The 18,492-nt window shown below is 35.5% G+C and overlaps 1 protein-coding gene across 2 annotated transcripts in view; it reads left to right on the top strand.

The window, feature by feature from the left end:
* Nucleotides 1-18,492, top strand: part of HECW2 (HECT, C2 and WW domain containing E3 ubiquitin protein ligase 2) — a 452,870-nt gene that overhangs the window by 370,871 nt on the left and 63,507 nt on the right. For both annotated transcript variants that reach the window (XM_069577904.1, XM_069577905.1), the window contains 3 exons: nucleotides 2,290-2,392; nucleotides 4,723-4,819; nucleotides 18,261-18,344. In XM_069577904.1, coding sequence (XP_069434005.1) covers nucleotides 2,290-2,392; nucleotides 4,723-4,819; nucleotides 18,261-18,344 — 284 coding nt within the window. The remainder of the gene's footprint in view (nucleotides 1-2,289; nucleotides 2,393-4,722; nucleotides 4,820-18,260; nucleotides 18,345-18,492) is intronic.

The raw sequence follows: 18,492 nt of genomic DNA, 5'->3' as shown, positions 1-18,492 counted from the left end.
ATTTAGGACTGATTTCCTTTAGGATGGACTGGTTGGATCTTCTTGCAGTCCAAGGGACTCTCAAGAGTCTTCTCCAACACCACAGTTCAAAAGCATCAATTCTTTGGCACTCAGCTTTGTTTATAGTCCAACTCTCGTATCCATACATGACTACTGAAAAAACCATAGCTTTGCCTAGAGGTACCTTTGTTGGCAAAGTAATGTCTCTGCTTTTGAATATACTGTCTAGGTTACTCATAACCTTTCTTCCAAGAGGCAAGTGTCTTTTAATTTCATGGCTGCAGTTACCATCTGCAGTGATTTTGGAGCCCAAGAAAATAAAGTCTCTCACTGTTTCCATTGTTTCCCCATCTATTTGCCATGAAGGGATGGGACCGATGCCATGATCTTAGTTTTCTGAATGTTGAGTTTTAAGCCAACTTTTTCACTCTCCCCTTTCACTTTCATCAAGAGGCTTTTTAGTTCTTCTTCTCTTTCTGCCATTAGGGTGGTGTCATCTGCATATCTAAGGTTATTGATATTTCTCCCAGTAATCTTGATTCCAGTTGTGCTTCATCCAGCTTAGCATTTCTCATGATGTACTCTGCATATAAGTTAAATAAGCAGGATGACAATATATAGCCTTGACGTACTCCTTTCCCAATTTGGAACCAGTCTGTTGTACCATGTCCGGTTCTAACTGTTGCTTCTTGACCTGCATACAGTATAGAGATTCCTTAAAAAACTAGGAATAAAACTACCATATGACCCAATAATCCCACTACTGACTATGTACCCTAAGGAAACTATAATTGAAAAAGACTCATGTACCCCACTGTTCATCACAACACTGTTTACAATAGCTAAGACATGGAAACAATTAAATGTCCATTGACAGATAAATGGATAAAAAAGTCGTGGTACATATACAGAGCAGAATATTACTCAGACATAAAAAGGAACATGCTTGACTCAGTTCTAGTTAGGTGGATGAACCTAAAGCCTGTACAGAGTGAAATAAATCAGAAAGAGAAAGACAGATATCACATATTGACACATATATATGGAATCCAGAAAGATGGTGCTGACGAACCTATCTGTAGGGCAGCAGTGGAGACGCAGACATAGAGAAGAGATTTGTGGACCTGAGAGGGGAAGGACAGGGTGGGATGAATTGAGAGAGCAGCTTTGAGACATCTACATTGCCATATGTAAAATTAGATGGCCAGTGGAAATTTACTGTAGGATGCAGGGAGCTCAAATCTGGTGCTCTGTGATAACCTAGAAGGTAGAATGGGGTGGGAGGTGGGAGGGAGGCTCAGGAGGAGGGGACATACATACACCTGTGGTTGATTCATGTTGATCTATGGCAGAAGCTAACACAATATTGTAAGCTGGAGAATGACCATTCTCCAATTAAAAATAAATTAACTAAATTTTAAAAATATAAAAATAAAACAAAAAATCATTAAAAAAATAAATGTACAAATTTATAAATCCACAAAATTATTTTGCCTCTTGTTCTCTTAACTCCCTCATATGATTGTTCTACTGTTGCCGTGAAATACTTTTGTAACGTGGGGGGAAAATGCTAAAACAGAAGCTAAAGCAGTGTTAGAGTTTTCTGGTAAGACTACTAATGGGCATTTTTGTATATATGAGTTTCTAAGTCTATAGTAGGTGAAAAAACTAATTTGGGTTGGGGAAACCCTATTTAGCTCCTCCACACCTGCTATGATTAGCTCACTGGTGTGGGAGGCTCAAACCAGAAAGAGCTGTTGCTCTGGGTGCACTAATAAGCACATAAAATTGCTTCTGAGGAGATAATACCCAACTCAGAAACCCTCACAAAGACTGCTGCTCTTCAGCTCCTCCTCTGCTGAGGCAAGGGATTCCCTGACTTGCTCGGCCAAAAGAAGGTATATCCTGGCACTGCCCCAGTGAAGCACCCAAGTGTTCTCCCTGATATATTGTTGCAGATCTGTGTTCTGTCAGGTAGAAGTTACTTCAGAGGAACATGTATTCAGCATCCACATCCCCACAGGCATATTGAGCTCTTTCTGTATGCTTGGTCAGTAGTCACAGCCCTGGCCCCTCTCAGGGACATGGATACCCCAACTCCTCCCCTCAATTCAGCAACTGAAGCAGAGCTTTTGAGAGTCCTGTGTCCACTCTTCAAGCTAGCCTCTGTTCTGATCAGTTGGTACTTAGCAATGCTTGTTGTCAGTATTCTGAACAACTTGGCTTAGGATACCGTTGTAAAGTATTCTGGGATTTAGTGTAGAACATAAACACTGCTTGTGTTTGCAGGTAGGAGAAGATTCTCGACATGCAGGACCACCCGTTCTTCCCAGGCCATCGAGCACGTTCAATACAGTCAGCAGGCCGCAGTACCAGGACATGGTTCCAGTGGGTATGTCATCTCTTCCCCACAGTCTTAGCGTTGCTTTCATGTCAGTGTGTACCATGCGTTCTCTGCTGATTCTTCCCTGCTGTCAGCCTGCTGCCTTTGCTCTGTACCAAGGAACAGTTGCATTATCCCTAAAACACTGATTTGAGTATCAAACACTTATGTCTTATAAAATCCTGTAGGCTGAGAATTTTTATACTACTCTGCCTTTTCCATGTGAAGTCTTTATGCTAGACTCCTGAAGTTAAAGAAAAATAGGTTGTTAAAGCAACTGGATTGTGTGGCCATTTTAAATTAGGCATTTGGACAAACATATTTATTTACTATATATCCAGTACTTGAGACAGAGTTTAAATGGTGTGTGAGCCTGTAGTAGTAATGATGGCACATTCTTAAGGGGTTTTGTGGCAAATTCAAGATAGCAAAAGCGCCAAAATTGTAAAATAAATATAAATGAATACAGACCAGTAGGCCTAAAGAACAGTTTGAGTTGTTAGTAAAATGAAGAGGTTGAAGTAGATCAGTTTTCAAACCTGGAGCCCCTAAGGTAGATGGAATGGATAGGCTGGCAAATGGGCTGTTCCATCTTCAATTTGAGCAGCTCTTTATTTGTCTGGTTTTATCTTAAAATTTTTATTTTTTAAAGAAAGATTTACCATGAAATATAATGCAGTGCACATGGCCTAAGGAAGTTTGAGAACCACTGATAGAAGAAATTCTGAGTAGAAATAAAATAGTCTATATTTTATTGTATAATTACTAATTTGATGCTAAATACTACACATAGAATTTTTAAGGACTATAAAATTGTAGTTTAAAAATTATCTAGTCTCTGATCTTAGATGAAATATAAAAATCTAGTGATAAGATTTCAACTATAAAAGTATGTTTATTATTTATCTGTGGTGAAAAGTGCAGTTAGGACACGTTGAGTTTGATAATGAGATTCCATTTTAGCAGATAGTATTTTTTAAAATTTCATTCACATTTAACTAAAATAAGCATGATGTAGTTAAAATTTGAAGTGGCAGATGACCAGAGAATTGTGTTTCTTTTGACTGATGTTTTTAAGTAAGGCATGTTTCTTGATCGTGTTTATGAATACAAGAGTAGTAACTGAACTAGAATCTGTGGTGTTTGAGGATCCAGATACTCAGTTCTGTGATTTAAATGTATCTATATTTTGGATTAGAAATAGAAATGTAATGAAGATGAATTATCTTAAGTAGCTAAGTTAGTTTTCTTGATAAAAGAATATTAGCAGAGCCTTTAATAAATTTTAATTACATTTAAAATTTCTATAGACATTAGCCAACCTTAACTAAGATATAGATTTTCCTTTTAAAATATTATGTACATAATTGATGATGCTGGTTGTATTGTAGCTGTCGGTGTAGTTGATTTGGTAAAGAGCTACCCTGTGTCTTAGTGGCATTTATTTCCACCTAGAATTTGGGAATGGCTTGCCTCTGCGTTTTAGTAGTTGCTGTTGGCAACTCTTGTATTTTAGCAACTCTGGCTCTGCCTCTTTACCCCCGTAGGTGGCTGACATTTAATCAGAAGATGGTTTTCCATTTCTAGCAGTTGCTTATGAGTTGATTTTAGTAAGAAGTAGCAATAAGTCTCAGTGTCTAGAATTAGTAGTAGTATCAGTATCTAGAATCTTGCTGACGATCTTATCTTGCAATTTGATAATAAATATGGTTCATCAAATGAGTTTAATGAGTGTGTAAATCAATCATGCCTAACATCTAAGTCCAATACTCATACAGCAGGACAGACACAAGTTGGAATTTAGTTACCTATAGTGGTTCTAAGGGCTTCCCTGGTAGCTCAGATGGTAAAGAATCCACCTGCAATGCAGGAAGCCCTGGTTTGATTCCTGGGTTGGGATGATCCCCTGGAGAAGGAATAGGCTACCCACTCCAGTATTCTTGGGCTTCCCTGGTGGCTCAGACAGTAAAAAATCTGCCTGCAATGCGGGAGACCTGGATTCGATCCCTAGGTTAGGAAGATCCCCTGGAGGAGGGCATGGCAACCCACTCCAGTATTCTTGTCTGGAGAATCCCCATGGACAGAGTAGCCTGGTGGGCTATAGTCCATGGGATCTCAAAGAGTCAGACATAACTGAGCAACCAAGCACAGCACAGCACAGGGGCTCTGAACTATGACTTTGAATACAGGAAATATTAATCAGGAAAACAAAAGAAGTCTGGATTTATGTGAATGAAACTAACAACAGATTTGAAAATATTGTTACATACTATATATATATATTTATTTATTTATATAAATATATATTTATATATTTATTTATATATATATTTTTCCAGCTTACAACGACAAGATTGTTGCATTTCTGCGCCAGCCCAACATCTTTGAAATTCTGCAGGAACGTCAACCTGATCTTACCAGGAATCACTCACTCAGGTAACCAAAATATTGGTATTTGATTCAAGTTGCATAAGCCCCAACCATTAAATCTTCAGTAACACTGATAATCGTCTTGGAAATTCACTTTTGCTTTCTGGCATTCTGAACAAAGGCATCTTGTGCACAAATACTTTGTCACCAATATCAGATCAGTGCAGTCCTGGCTTTTCACTGTTAAGTATGAGAATTGAATGAATTTGACTAAAGAACCTAGAACCATCTTTAAAGAATATGAAAAAAACAAACAAACAAAATTTCACAGCCAAGAATGCATCCTAGATGTGTAGATTATAATGAATATAATAAGACACTGACTATTTGGATGTAACGTGAATAAGCAAAAGTAGCATAATGTTTATTGAATTGAGACATAAAATCTTAGACTTGGTACTGACATTTTTCCATAATAAAAACACAGTGGAGCTCAAAGAAGAAATCTAATCTTCTCCAGAGTCCAGCATTCCCCTGTATGACCCCTCTCTTCTAAACAACTCTTCAGTGTATCATGCTTCAAACCCAATTTTACTTTCCTGAATACATGCTGTTCCTTTTCCCTGGCAAGCTCTTCTGAGTGTGGCAAGATCTTTCCTTTTAAATTCAGTGTAAGAGGCCCCTCCTTGAAGCCTTTCGGCTCCATGGTGGACTCTCACTCTCGTGATGTAGTCTAGTCTTTCTCAACTTTGGTGTGCTTAGCATCAGAGAGGTGGAGATGGAAAGAATTGGGAGTTTCTGCTGAAATCCTACATAACTCAAAGCCCATTTAGTCTGCATGCCACTTTTAATGGCAAAAATATGTTTGCCCGGTGGGGCCATCCTGGTCCATGACAGCAGTTCTCAAATACTGTTCCACTAAGCTGTGTCGAACTGTTTTTGTCAGTATTACTGGGGAGTTTTATAAAGTCCAAAATGCCAGGTCTTGCTTCCCCCAACTTATCTCTCTTCTCTGAATTTATGCCCTCTATCCTCCCATGCCCTGACCAGAAATTTAGTTCAGGAAGTCTAGGTAAAGTTCAAGCATTTAATTTCCTAAAACTTCTCCACATGATTTCAATGGCACATCCAGGTATAATAGCCTCTGGTCTAGACACTGATTTGATCGCTAATTATTTAATGTATCAAGCTGTCCTTCCTACTATTTTGGTTATGTGACTTTTGTGCTTTGACTTTTCAAGTCCTTATGCTTTATTTTCCAATTAGATTATAAGCTATTTGCAAATAGAGATCTTATCCAATTCATTAGTTCTCCTTCCTTACTGCTAAAATATCTAGTAACATTTTGCAAATATAGTGAATGTAGGTAGATGTTGATATGGAGATAAATTACCAAATATCCTTCTTATGATGTTCTTAGTCTCTCATATCTTAAAAGTCATCATTAAAACTTTCTAAAGTTTCTAAAGGCTAAAACTTCACATAATTTCAAGTATGATACTACTAATGTTGCTATAGAAATCCTGGTTTCACATAGTTAACTAACATCTAACTCAGGTATCAGTGTTTTCCCCAACTTGACAAGCATGCTGTTCTCGGTCAGGAAAAATTTTAAAAATTATACAAGCTGTCATTGTGTATATTTTATATTATAGCATCTACTCAGCAACCCACAGGCCTCTAGAGAGTCTTCTGCAAAAATAACTTTGCAGAAATGAGCCCCTCAGTTCTGTAATGAGAGATCTTAGAGGTTCTGGGCTGCAAAGCAAAACAAACAAACATACAAACAAAATCCCTCCTCTTTTGCAAATCAGAAAATAGGGAGAACTCTGTTTTCTCTCTTTACCATCTTCAGCTCCAACCTGCTCCTCCGCTTATAGTCAATATTCATTCCTCTGAAAGAACCCTGTCCCAGCAAAAAAGAACAAGAAAAAGGAAACACAAAATTTTCCACTTTTGCTCTGCAACTCCGCATTATTATTAATTTAACATATCGTAAGATCTCTATTGTCAGAGAAATTAAATGATATAATCTACCTGAACAAGGCAATACACATTACCATTAACTTGACTGAACCTTAACAGGTCCTAACAGGAAATACCTACAGGCCCCACTGGAAGATTCCAGTTTTGTTTTATTCCTTCTGCTTTTTAGAGTCTTTAAAGTCTCTAAACTCCTAAAAATTGCTGAAGGTTTTTATTTTTTACTGACGCCTGGGGTCCTCAGTTAAGGACAATCTCATGTGATAATCTATTGCTAAGATATTATTTGATAGATTTTAAAATATTTCCATCTTATTTCAAAACATTAATAAATTTCCATTTATACTTTCTATAACTGTGTATAGAATTTGACCATGGAAAGCTTGAGCAGTCATGACAAGTAGGAAGAAGCAGGAACTTCAATCAGTGGAATAATGTTGCTCTTACATAGAGTGTGTGCCACTATGGCTTTTAGCCTGAAAATCTGTTGATAGTTCAGCACTTTGCTTATCGTAACTACATGATGGGGAAGTTTGTACATCTGAAGGAACACTCTGTTTCAAATCGTTAAAAACTGCATTGTAAGGAACATTCCCACAAATGAAGGCGGGGAAGCTGGGGTTCTTTAATCTCATATTTCAGTCATATATTTGATAAGAGATTTATGCATGGAATGGAACTGCTGAGTCATGGCTCAAAAGTAGCAAAGGTAACTGTGAGCCTGTCCTGAGCTGTGTGTACATTGTTCCTCATCGGTGGTACAGATAAAAATATTCCTTCTTATTTTCTCCATAATATAATGAGGAAATAAGTGTCAGTCTTTGGGAAATTCAAATAGGTACACCTCTGTGCCTTGTGTTTTTTTCATTTTTCTCGTATGATTCCTTGCCCTCCAGAAGATAGCAAGCAATTTGTTTAGTTTGTATCCGTACACAGCTTTCTCTTCCTTGAGGCGTACCTTGAGTACCTTGTCCTGTAGAAAGGTTATAGGTTTTCATCATTGGGATATAGCTTTTGCTTTCAATTGCTATTTTTAAAATTCTGCTTCCTCTAACTTCATCTCTCAAGCAAATGTACATGCTACCAAGTTGTTTTCTCTCTCTTTTTTAATCTCAAAAGAGATCTATTTGCTCGGAAAACTCAACATCCAAAAGTTGTAGTTCCATCAAATGGATTGTGTCTCATTGGATTACTACATTGGTTCTTAGTGAAAGAGAGTAATCCTACTAAGAAGCTCTATAACTTTAAAATACAGACGGATACAAAATGTTCTAAGATATTATCCAAAGACAATCTGTTAATTAAAAACACAACCTTTTAAGAATATTTTATAGATGAATGGAATGCATGCAAAGTCAATAAAATTTTGGTGTTGGTACTTGTACAATATTGTATTATGAACAAGGAACCAAGTACTGTAAAACTGACTTAAGAGTTGAGAATTCCCTTTTGTATAATAGTTGAATTTAACCAGTAGATCTACTCCCTACTAACCCAGCTTTCCTCAAACATTGATGATAATTATTTCGAACTATAGGTCAGTTCCCTCCATGAGTATGTTCTTTGAAAAATTTCCTTCCCGTGAGAATAATCTGTGATGCTTTTTTTCTGTTCTAAATAAATTGGGCCATTTCCTATTTATGTCACTAGTAAATCAATAAATTGGAAGTCAAGAAATTCTGAGCTACAAAAGGCAAATGAATATGTGTCCCAGGGTTCACCAGAATAGAAGCAAACGCAGACTCTGACCTTCTGTTTCTTCCCATAACCCTATTTTAAGAGCCCTGGAATTTCATTATTGTTCAAATTATATGGTTAATTTTGTTTTCATTTTTAAAAACAGTGCATGCCATTGTGAAATTATCAAATAATACAGAATTTTGTGGAATAAAAAGTTAAAATTTCCGAAAGCTACCTTTCTTAAAACAAACCCCAGTGTTCAAAATTTCTAATCTATTTTTTGTTCAGTTTTCTAACAGATGAGTTTTTCTGCATTTAATATTGGCTAGAATATTAATCTCACTTAACATCTGATCTACTTGTTCAAAATAGCATAGATTTCCCCTTGCCAATCCTTATGCGTTTCCTGTTACGACCTGCCTAGCTCTCTCATCATTTTCTCCTCATTTGTTTACTGTTCTTTCAGATGTCTGGAACCAACGTGACAAACTTCTAAACTTTGTTGTACCAAGTTATATGTAACAGGAAATCTCCATTGGAACTTTTTTTCTTATGAAAAAATTACATAGGCTTAACTATTGAATTTTTTTAAAATACTTAAGATAATTCACTGACAACCACATAATGTTATTGGAGAGTCCTGTTTCCCAACTGGGAGATCAGCATTAATAATGACACTTAGAAAGTAGTAAAATATAGATCTTAAGAGTTCAGGGTCAAAAAGACCTGGTTTGAATTCTGGCTCTGTGGTTTACTCACCAGACTTTGAATGAGGCATTTAGCTCCTCCAAGTCATAGTTTCCTCATCTGGATGGGGATAGGAGTTTCTAACTTGCAGTGTCCTTTTGAAGATTAAATGAGATAGTATATTTACTGCGCTGATACTATGTAAGCAATAGAAAGGATATAGTAAATTTAAGTAATATTATATTAGTAGCCCATCCTTCACTTCTTGATTATATCACAAGGACTCAGTTCAAAGTAATTTCCCCTAAATTTACTGGTTTTCTAAAGCACTCTTCTTAAGATGGATCATATGTATAAGTGCCATTGTATAATTCTGTGGGCGTAGTTAAAGTACAGGAATGGTCTCTTGCCTTCCATCACTAATTTCTATGTTGGACAGCTTTCTAGTGCTGCGCTTACTCTATGTTCTTTAGGAAACTTTGTTCTAAAATTTTTTACATGTAAGCAATGAAACCAGCCTTGACTGCTCCACATCTGCACAGAGGAATGAGTCTTCTGGTTCAAGATTCAGTACAAATTACTGAGGGCCAAACATCATGGCAGAGTCATTGACATAACATTTTAGAAGTCATCCAAAGGTGAATTATACTCATTTTCTCAGGCAATAATCTTGTAGATCTAATGAGAGGGTTGAAATATTGTTACCTAGGATAGTAAGGAACACAGATCCTTAGTCCTAGATCTCTATTCCACAGCTTCTGCAGAAGAAATAATTGCTACTTATGTTTTATGCAAATGGATGTTCCAATTTGTAGTAGTGTATAGATTTTTGACATGTACATCAAAATGTACATAATTGTCTAGTTTTCACACTTTCCCTATGTGGAATTTCATAACTATTAATTTTAAAATAACTAGACAGTCAATCACTTAAGGTTAAGAAAGGCCCCAAAGAAAAATTCTCGTAGCCAAGATTAGTTTAGATTCTCTTAAAGTATTATACCCAGGTATTTGTTAAATTTTTCCATAAACAAAGCTCTTAAATATGTTCATCTACTGGATATTTCTCCAAAGCATTATATTTTCTGGCCAACAAAGGATTCAGTTAGGGTTTTCAAACCATTTTCTTGCATGAAGAATAACCATGTTTTAGGTATGTCTGTTCTATTGTTGATTTTTGCTATATTCTGTTGCACATATCAAAAACGAGTTCAGCAGAATGGCATCCTTCTTCAGTTGCTCATCAGATGTCATCTCTGTGTGGACCAAAGTACAGTATCAGGAAGGATTCTATCCTCAATGCTTTCCCTAAACCCAAGAGAATAATAAACCATTTCTTTAATCATAGAAAACAATGTATTACTACTTCTGATATTAAAAATGGATTTTAATGAAATCTGATTTTTATATCTACATTTAATTGCAAAATTATTAGTGAATCTTACAAAGCAAATAAAATATACATAGCCTCTATGTTAACAATGTATTTTTTGTCTTTCTCAATGAATTTGAATAGTTATGGAAACTATCTTCAGAAAAATTAATTTGGTTAAACTTAAAATGCCCTTATTTCAAGCACATTGTCCTACATACAAATGGATACTATTAGTACATCCCATTGAATAAGTTATTACTGTCTGTACCTTGAAGGTACATTTTATAGTAAACATTCTTGCAGACCCATCAGAGTGCCATTATACCAAAAATCAGGTATCATATGTTTCTGAATTTTATATTTACAATAAAAATGGTATAATATTACCATCTGTGCTTAAAATGTTTAAAAACATCTTATATTTTCCTACCATATGTTTTCTTACACTTATATTCCAAATCAAGTATAAGCTACATGAAATCAAGTTGTATTTTACTCATTTTATAAGTTCTTAACTTCTCGTAGTACCTCATATCTTATATTGTATAAAGGGGGTGTTTAAGAAATATTTGATAAATTAATCAATTTCATAGCAGTATATTTGGGACTTAATGATAGCCCCTAAAATTATTCACCTCAAAGGGGTAAGTAACTACATTTCCAGTGTTCAAGATCACATATATAAAGATATAGAATCCCTCTTTTTAATAAATCAATTTATATATCTTTGTATATTCCAGTAATTACTTTACATCCCATGAAATGGTAGCGTAACAATTATTTATTTTAAAAACTTGGCTAAAATTCTCTAGCATGTAGCATTATTTTAAGTAACAAGATGAAATTTTGAATAATGTTATTAACCTTTAAAATTACATTGGGATTTTGATGGACATTTTAAAAAAGCTTAAGTTACTTTGCATATGATTAAGATATTTACAGTTTTCCATTTTTTCTTCTACAGGTATAATTTTTCATGCATTCAACCTTTGCATTTCTTACAATGCATTTTTCTTATTTATTTATTTATATAGGCACTGAATGTTTTGTGTCTAGGTTTTCCAAAAGTATTTTATGTTTTTGTTTCTGTTATGAGTGGACTTTTTTTTATAGTTTTCTAAATAATGACTGCCAAATCTAGAAAACTTCTAGTACGATTTTCTGGAAATTGGTGTCTCAAGTTATTTTTTTCATTTACCTTGACATTTTATATCACTGTCTAAAAAATACTGCTGTATCCTTGCCTACTCCTTTACATACTGTTTAACAGACTTATCCATTCTAATGTTAATGGGTTATATTGTAACCCATTTGTTTTTTCTTTCATATATATATTTTAAAATAAAATATATGCCTATATAACATAGTTTCAATTCCTGAATATCTTTTCAGTTAAAACTCTTGTATCAAATATATAATAAATTATTATAGTTAATAAGAAAATATAAACCTCTAGCTATACATTTTAGCATAACCTAGATATTCTTCAGAATAATGATGGATTTAGGGTACAAGCTGTTAAGAATGTCTGACTAAGGTGTCTTATAGCCACATGTTTTTTGCATGTAATAACTAAATTCCTTTTGTTAGTGTTAAAATAGTTTTGCTTTATTTTGCTTTACTGAGAATAATGTTTACCATTGTCTGTTAAATTATGAGGATTTTAAACCCTTCATGTGTATTATCTCTTTGGTCCTCACAGCATTAATTTCAGTATTACAGAGAGGCCAGAGTCTTATCTAGTGCATATCATAGAGGTACTCAATAGGTATCTGTGGAATTAACCAAGATAAATACAAAGATTAAAACAACTTGCCAACAATAGAAGCAGAAAAAGGAATATATGACCAGACATCTAATTTGGCTCTATTTTCAATAGATCATTCTGTCTGTTGAAAAAGGAATAAATAATTATGAGACCTATCTGATAATATACTCAATATTTTGAAATTTTTACATGCTACTATATAATAGTTCTATGCTAAGCCTTTTATTTGCATTTGTTCATTGAATCCTTTTCACCAACCTATGAGGCAAATACTGTAACTATGCTTATTTCAAGATGAGAAAACAAGCAGAGAGAGTTAAGTAACTCTCTGAATTCTTAGCACAGAGCTGATTTATATCCACTTACAACAAATATTGCTTCTAAATATATGACTAATTGATTTCACCTCTGTATGTCCATAAGCATTGTGAGATAATAATAGATCCATATTTTCAAACCTTACCTATGTAATGGGAAGTAGAAAGAAAAGTTGACCTTTCTACTCCTTGGTTCTTACCTCAAGCCAGACCATGCCCTGTGACTGTAATCAGAAATATGAATCATTAGTACTGATTTTCCTTTCTTGGCATTACTCCATCAGAAAAGTCATGAGGATTTCTCTAAAATTGCCTTGAGGCAATTTTTCACAACATATATATTTTTGAAGGTTTACTAAACTGTATACAGAAACCTTCTGTTTACAGAAGAAGAAGGTGTCAGAAGGTGAGATGGCTGGATGGCATCACCGATGCAATGGACATGAACTTGGGCAAACTTCAGGAAATAGTGAGGGACAGAGAGGCCTGGCATGCTGCAATTCATGGGGTTGCAAAGAATCAGACACGACTGGGCGACTGAACAACAGCAACCACATCATACAGGAAACATGTGTGCAGAGTCTGAAATCCAGAGAGTGTTGTGGTTTAGAGGCATTGGTGCTTCTGATTGTTTTTGATCACGTGCCCTACTTTAACTACACCAAAATGTTGGTTGGTTTCAGTGAGGCTATTTTCTGTGGGAATTCCAGTCTTGAGACTATGTTCCTTGTCCTCAAATGATCTTCTGCTTGAGTTGATCTTCTGCGGTGATTCTACGCATTGGGAGGAAGTGGTTACCAAGGTCTGAATTCGACAGGCATCTGAGAGACAGTAGTAGCCAGCGACTTTTTCCTGAGATGTCACTATATATATAGTCTAGTATCTGTATGAATCTCTTAGTTATATAACAGTTGCGTTTTCTTATGAAGAAGTTGTCATTACCTGTTTTGTATTTCCTGCAGTGGGTTCTGTTTTAGTAAATAGTGTTAGCTTTCTGGTTCTCTTTTCTCCACCACAACAAAAAATGGTATAAAGATAAGTTTATTCCAAATACTGAATAGACTCAGGGAAATTTGTTTGGAGCCAAATGTATTTTGGTATTAACGGATCATGTGCCTGGTTTGATTTTGCTAAGCCCGTCTTATGTGCACAGCATAGTGCTGGGTACTGGAAGGCACAGAGATAAAGGAGGAAGGGCTTTTGCCCTCCGGAATCGCACGACTCAGAAGGAACTGAAGTTATAACTGAGTGGCTGTGTGAGAAAGTGCAGTGCTGGAGGAAGTGCTGGAGTGTGTTGTAAAGGGTACAGTGAGCAACATGCCCATGAGGAAATGGTCCAATGATAAAATGTTCTTTGAATATAATCTTGCATGCTCAGTCACTCAGTTGTGTCTGACTCTTTGCAACCCCATAGACTGTAGCCCACCAGGCTCCTCTGTCTATGGGATTTTTCCAGGCAAGGATACTGGAGTGGGTTGCCATTTCCTCCTCCAGGGGATCTTCCCAACCCAGGGATTGAACCTGGGTCTCCTGTATTGCAGGCAGATTCTTTACCACCGAGCCACCAGGGAAGCCAATATAATCTTCATTCTCATTATAAACTGCTAAGATTGAATAGAATTTCTTCATTAAGGTGAAGGCAATAAAGAAAGAAATTAGAGGATTACCACAGATTTATTCTAACTCTGTAAATTTATAAAATAAATGAGTAAATATATTAATGTAACTTTCAAAAGTCCTTCTAATCAGAGTCATGTGAATCTTCAACAATATTTCTCAAACTTGTTATGATTATTTCAGATACTGGGTGGACTCATGGAAATTTTTTAGGATCCAATCTGATATTTTCCATCCTAAAAGGAAAACAAACATTTCAGATCTACAATAGTGATTTTTAACCATGTGTATTTAGTGAAACGTAAAATGTGTACAAATATAAAACATGCATAAACTCCATATCCTTACAGCTTTATAAGCTATAAAACCAAAAGAAATATAAGTTAAGTAAAAACAAAAAATATAACATTTGAGTTAATGATATTGCGAGAAGATTTTGTTTTGCAGAAGTCAAATCACCAATGTTGAGACCAGTGTCAGTGGAAAGATATATTTGTGCTTTGTATTTCACTTGTGTTTGACTTGATTCTTTTGATTTTTGTGTCTAACGGTCTATCACATGCATCTGTGGCATTATCTTGGTCATAATTTTTCTTGCTTAACAAATAGCTTGCTTTTATCTATGTGATGAGCCAATTCACTTGTGTACCCCCAAGTATAATACTGAAGAAAATATATCATTAAACATATCCTTTGATGATTCTACTGCCATTTTTCTACTTATAAACTATTTATAAACTTTTGTTCTTAGAAAAAATCATAACACATGCTTTATTTAGCATTTTTAAATCCATTTATTTTGTTTTCTCTTTAGCCTATGGCAATTTACATATACGTTACCTTGCCTTATTTCATCATTATCATTTAATCTGCAATTTAATACTACCAAAGAAAAGTTTTGTCTTTTTAAATGGTGAAAGAATTGCGTGTTAGTAGCAGACAGGTACAGCTATCGTATTTAACATCAAGCCCTGCTCATCAACACTCTAAAAGTTCACCTCTGATCACTTGGCAACAAGTGTCTTGTTAATGCAAACATGGGAGTTGAAGTCACTTTGTAATGTTTAGTCATAAATGTCATCCAGCTTGTCCAAAATATGCTTACCTCATATTAGCAGTTTTAATCATCAAAGTGGAAACACAGCATGTAAAAATTCTCCTAGTATTCAAGATTATGTCTGTAGATTTCTAGTAGGCAATGATGCCAGTTTAAGAAATGCTGGACTAAAGAATATTGGGCAAATACCTGATAACCAAGGAATAGTTCCTGTTTTTCCCCCCATCAGAAAAGATTGGTGATATTTCTGAGGATAACTACCCACTTTTTCTCTTCCTCAGCCTTGATCTTCTTTCTTGACAGTAAACCAATGCCTTCTTTGTTTTTACATGAAAAAACTCTATGAAGGAGTTAATAGAAGAGAAGGCCTAAACAGGGCTCAGTTAAATGAATGGAATAACTTAAATATATTCATGTCATGCTGGCATTGCCCTTGGATTCTCTCTCTTCCACTGCACCATGAAAGGGGCAGTGTCTTACATCCTATTTGATTCCTAGTATATGATACCATGCCTAGCACATAGTAGGTACTCAGAAATTGTTTACTGAATGAATGAATATTGATATGAATTTGGGCAAACTCTGGGAGATGGTGAAGGACGGGGAAGCCTGGTGCTGCAGTCCATGGGGTCGCAAAGAGTCAGACACGACTTGGCGACTGAACAACAGTGATATGATGTATATCAAATAACACGTTCCAGTGCCTTGTTCCTGGAAGCATATGACCCGTCTCTTGTCATTGTGATAAATTAGCTGGCCCTGTAGAGAACTAGTCTCAGCCTGCCTCTGGTATGTTCTTAGTCACTTAGTTGTGTCAAACTTTTGCAGCCCCATGAACTGTAGCCCGCCAGGCTCCTCTGTTCATGGGGATTCTCCAGGCAAGTATACTGGAGTGGGTTGCCATTTCTTCCTCCAAGGGACCTTCCCAACCCAGGGATCAAACCCAGGTGTCCCGCATTGCAGGTGGATTCTTTACTGTCTGAGCCACCAGGGAAGCCACACCTCTATATTTTCTGGCCTAAAGAATCAGGCAGTTGTCTTCACTGCCTCATAGTTAATATCTGGAAAGTGATGAGAAGTTTCCCAATTGGCATATTTCCTCCACTGTCTTTCACTTTCTTTCCCTCACCCTGTCATCTTTCTGACTCAGGAAGCTATGATCTCTTCCTTATCCACAGGATATCATAGGATGCACACAAGCAACAGTCAAGAGCATGCTATCTTTTTCATCACTCAACCTGTTCCGTGTGGTTCCAGTTAAATGAGTAGAAGAGAGAGTTCAGCCTGTTTGTTTTCTGGTTTTGTTGTTTGCCTAGTCCATTGTGATAGACTAGAGGTAGCTTTTTTTTCTGCAAGATCACAACATATTGTTAGTCACGCTTATAAGAGTACTTCTTTGGTCAAGTTCATTTTTTTTCCAAGATAATTTTTTTCTGATTTACCTTTCTTTAAACCAACTTTTATATCTCTTATCAAAATACAAGTTACTTGATAATGGGCCTTGGTTTCCATCATGTGCTTCAGACATATGATTATAACACTAGAGGGAAAATGTTCTGCTTGGTTTGAGACTTCAGACTGAAATAACCATAAGCAGAGAAGACAGGCTGACTTTTCTTGTCTGGTAGTTCCTTTATATATATGCCTTCCATTCACCTATATGTATATCTGTATCTGTATTTCCAATAGCTAGCTGCTGTATAGTATATATAATATGGCTATAATATTATATAAAATTAGGTAAAACATAATGTTTATACTGGCAATAAAAGGCAGAAAAGTTGAAAATATCAAACATTAGGTGCTTCATGTACTAACACATTATTTAAAATGGATCTAAGCAGAAGAAGCCTAGGACTAAACTCAGTTTATCATTCCCAGTAAGCTATGTGGTTAAGAGCACACAGGGAATTTTTCATCTCAACAGTTGAACCTTGTCATCACCTCATTACTTTCAAGCCTACAGGTAAATTAGAATTTGAAATTTGGGATTATAAAAATTAATTAGAACTTTATGAAACTATCAAATAGGAAAACAAGATACTCTATAGAAAATAACTAAATCTAAACAAATATTTATATCAGATATTGATACTTTATTTCATAGTATACAGAAATCAGAATATATCATCATTTAGCACTTAAATTGTGTATTTGTGTTGACTGTATGTTCCTATCAAAAGCAATGCTTTCAGTACCCAGTTTATGTTCTTATTTTTTGTCTTCTTATCAAAATTGATATAGTGTACTTTGAAATGGCATAATGTAAATGAAAGGAAACAACCAAAAAAAATTTTATTGAATTTATATTCATATAAAGAATTGAGATTAACAAAACAGTGACTCTTCAAACAAATGAACGCTGGTATTATCACATGTCTCTATAATAAATAATGGTCCGAAATTGTGTTTGGTATGTGTATATATAAGTATATACACATTTGCAAGAGTGTACATATAGTCTGTTTCACCATCTGTAGTAACTGAAGGTGTTTTAGGTTTCAGTTATTTGAAAGAGCCACATGCTTTTATAGAGAATATATAATTTACAGATAGTACCTACTTCCAAGTAGAAATGTGCTCATCATGCATAATGTAGAGGTATATCTCAGGAAAATAAATGAATATCCTATTTGGAATAACAAGGAATCAATCTGAATGGTCCAGACTGTTACTTACAGTCAAGCCCAAAACAAGGCTTTAACTCAAAGCAGAGACTGAATTTTATTGGTTGGTTGGTACTGCTACCTGTAGTAGTATTTGAGTAGCAAAAGATGAGAACAATGAAATATTTTTTTTTAATCATTGTTAAAAATGGGTGACGTTGATGCTCATGAGCGTCCTCCTTGAAGACAAGGACCACGTTTTACTTGGATGCATATTCCTAGGGCACAGTAGCTACCACACAATAGGTACCAAAAAAATGTGGTGACCATTCTTTTTTAAAGAAATCATGCCTTAAGTACTGAATTATGTCGCCAACGTTTACTACACATATTTGAACTCTTTATTTGCTTGAATAGGGAGAAGATTCAATTTATCCGAACTGAAGGGACTCCAGGATTGGTGCGTCTTTCAAGTGATGCAGACCTTGTCATGCTGCTGAGGTATGTAACGCCTTTTCAAAGTGGGAAATCTCCTATCATCAGGCATTCTGGAGTGCTTTAGAAAATAATGTGCTAGTATTGGCAGCCAGTAAGTGCTTCTTCTATTCTAAAAGACTTGAGGAATACTCGTGATGGAGATACAGGATAC

This window comes from Ovis canadensis, chromosome 2 (assembly GCF_042477335.2).
Source record: "Ovis canadensis isolate MfBH-ARS-UI-01 breed Bighorn chromosome 2, ARS-UI_OviCan_v2, whole genome shotgun sequence".
NCBI classification, from domain to species: domain Eukaryota; kingdom Metazoa; phylum Chordata; class Mammalia; order Artiodactyla; family Bovidae; genus Ovis; species Ovis canadensis.
Note: the sequence above shows the minus strand (reverse complement) of the source record. Positions and strands in the feature narration are given on the sequence as shown.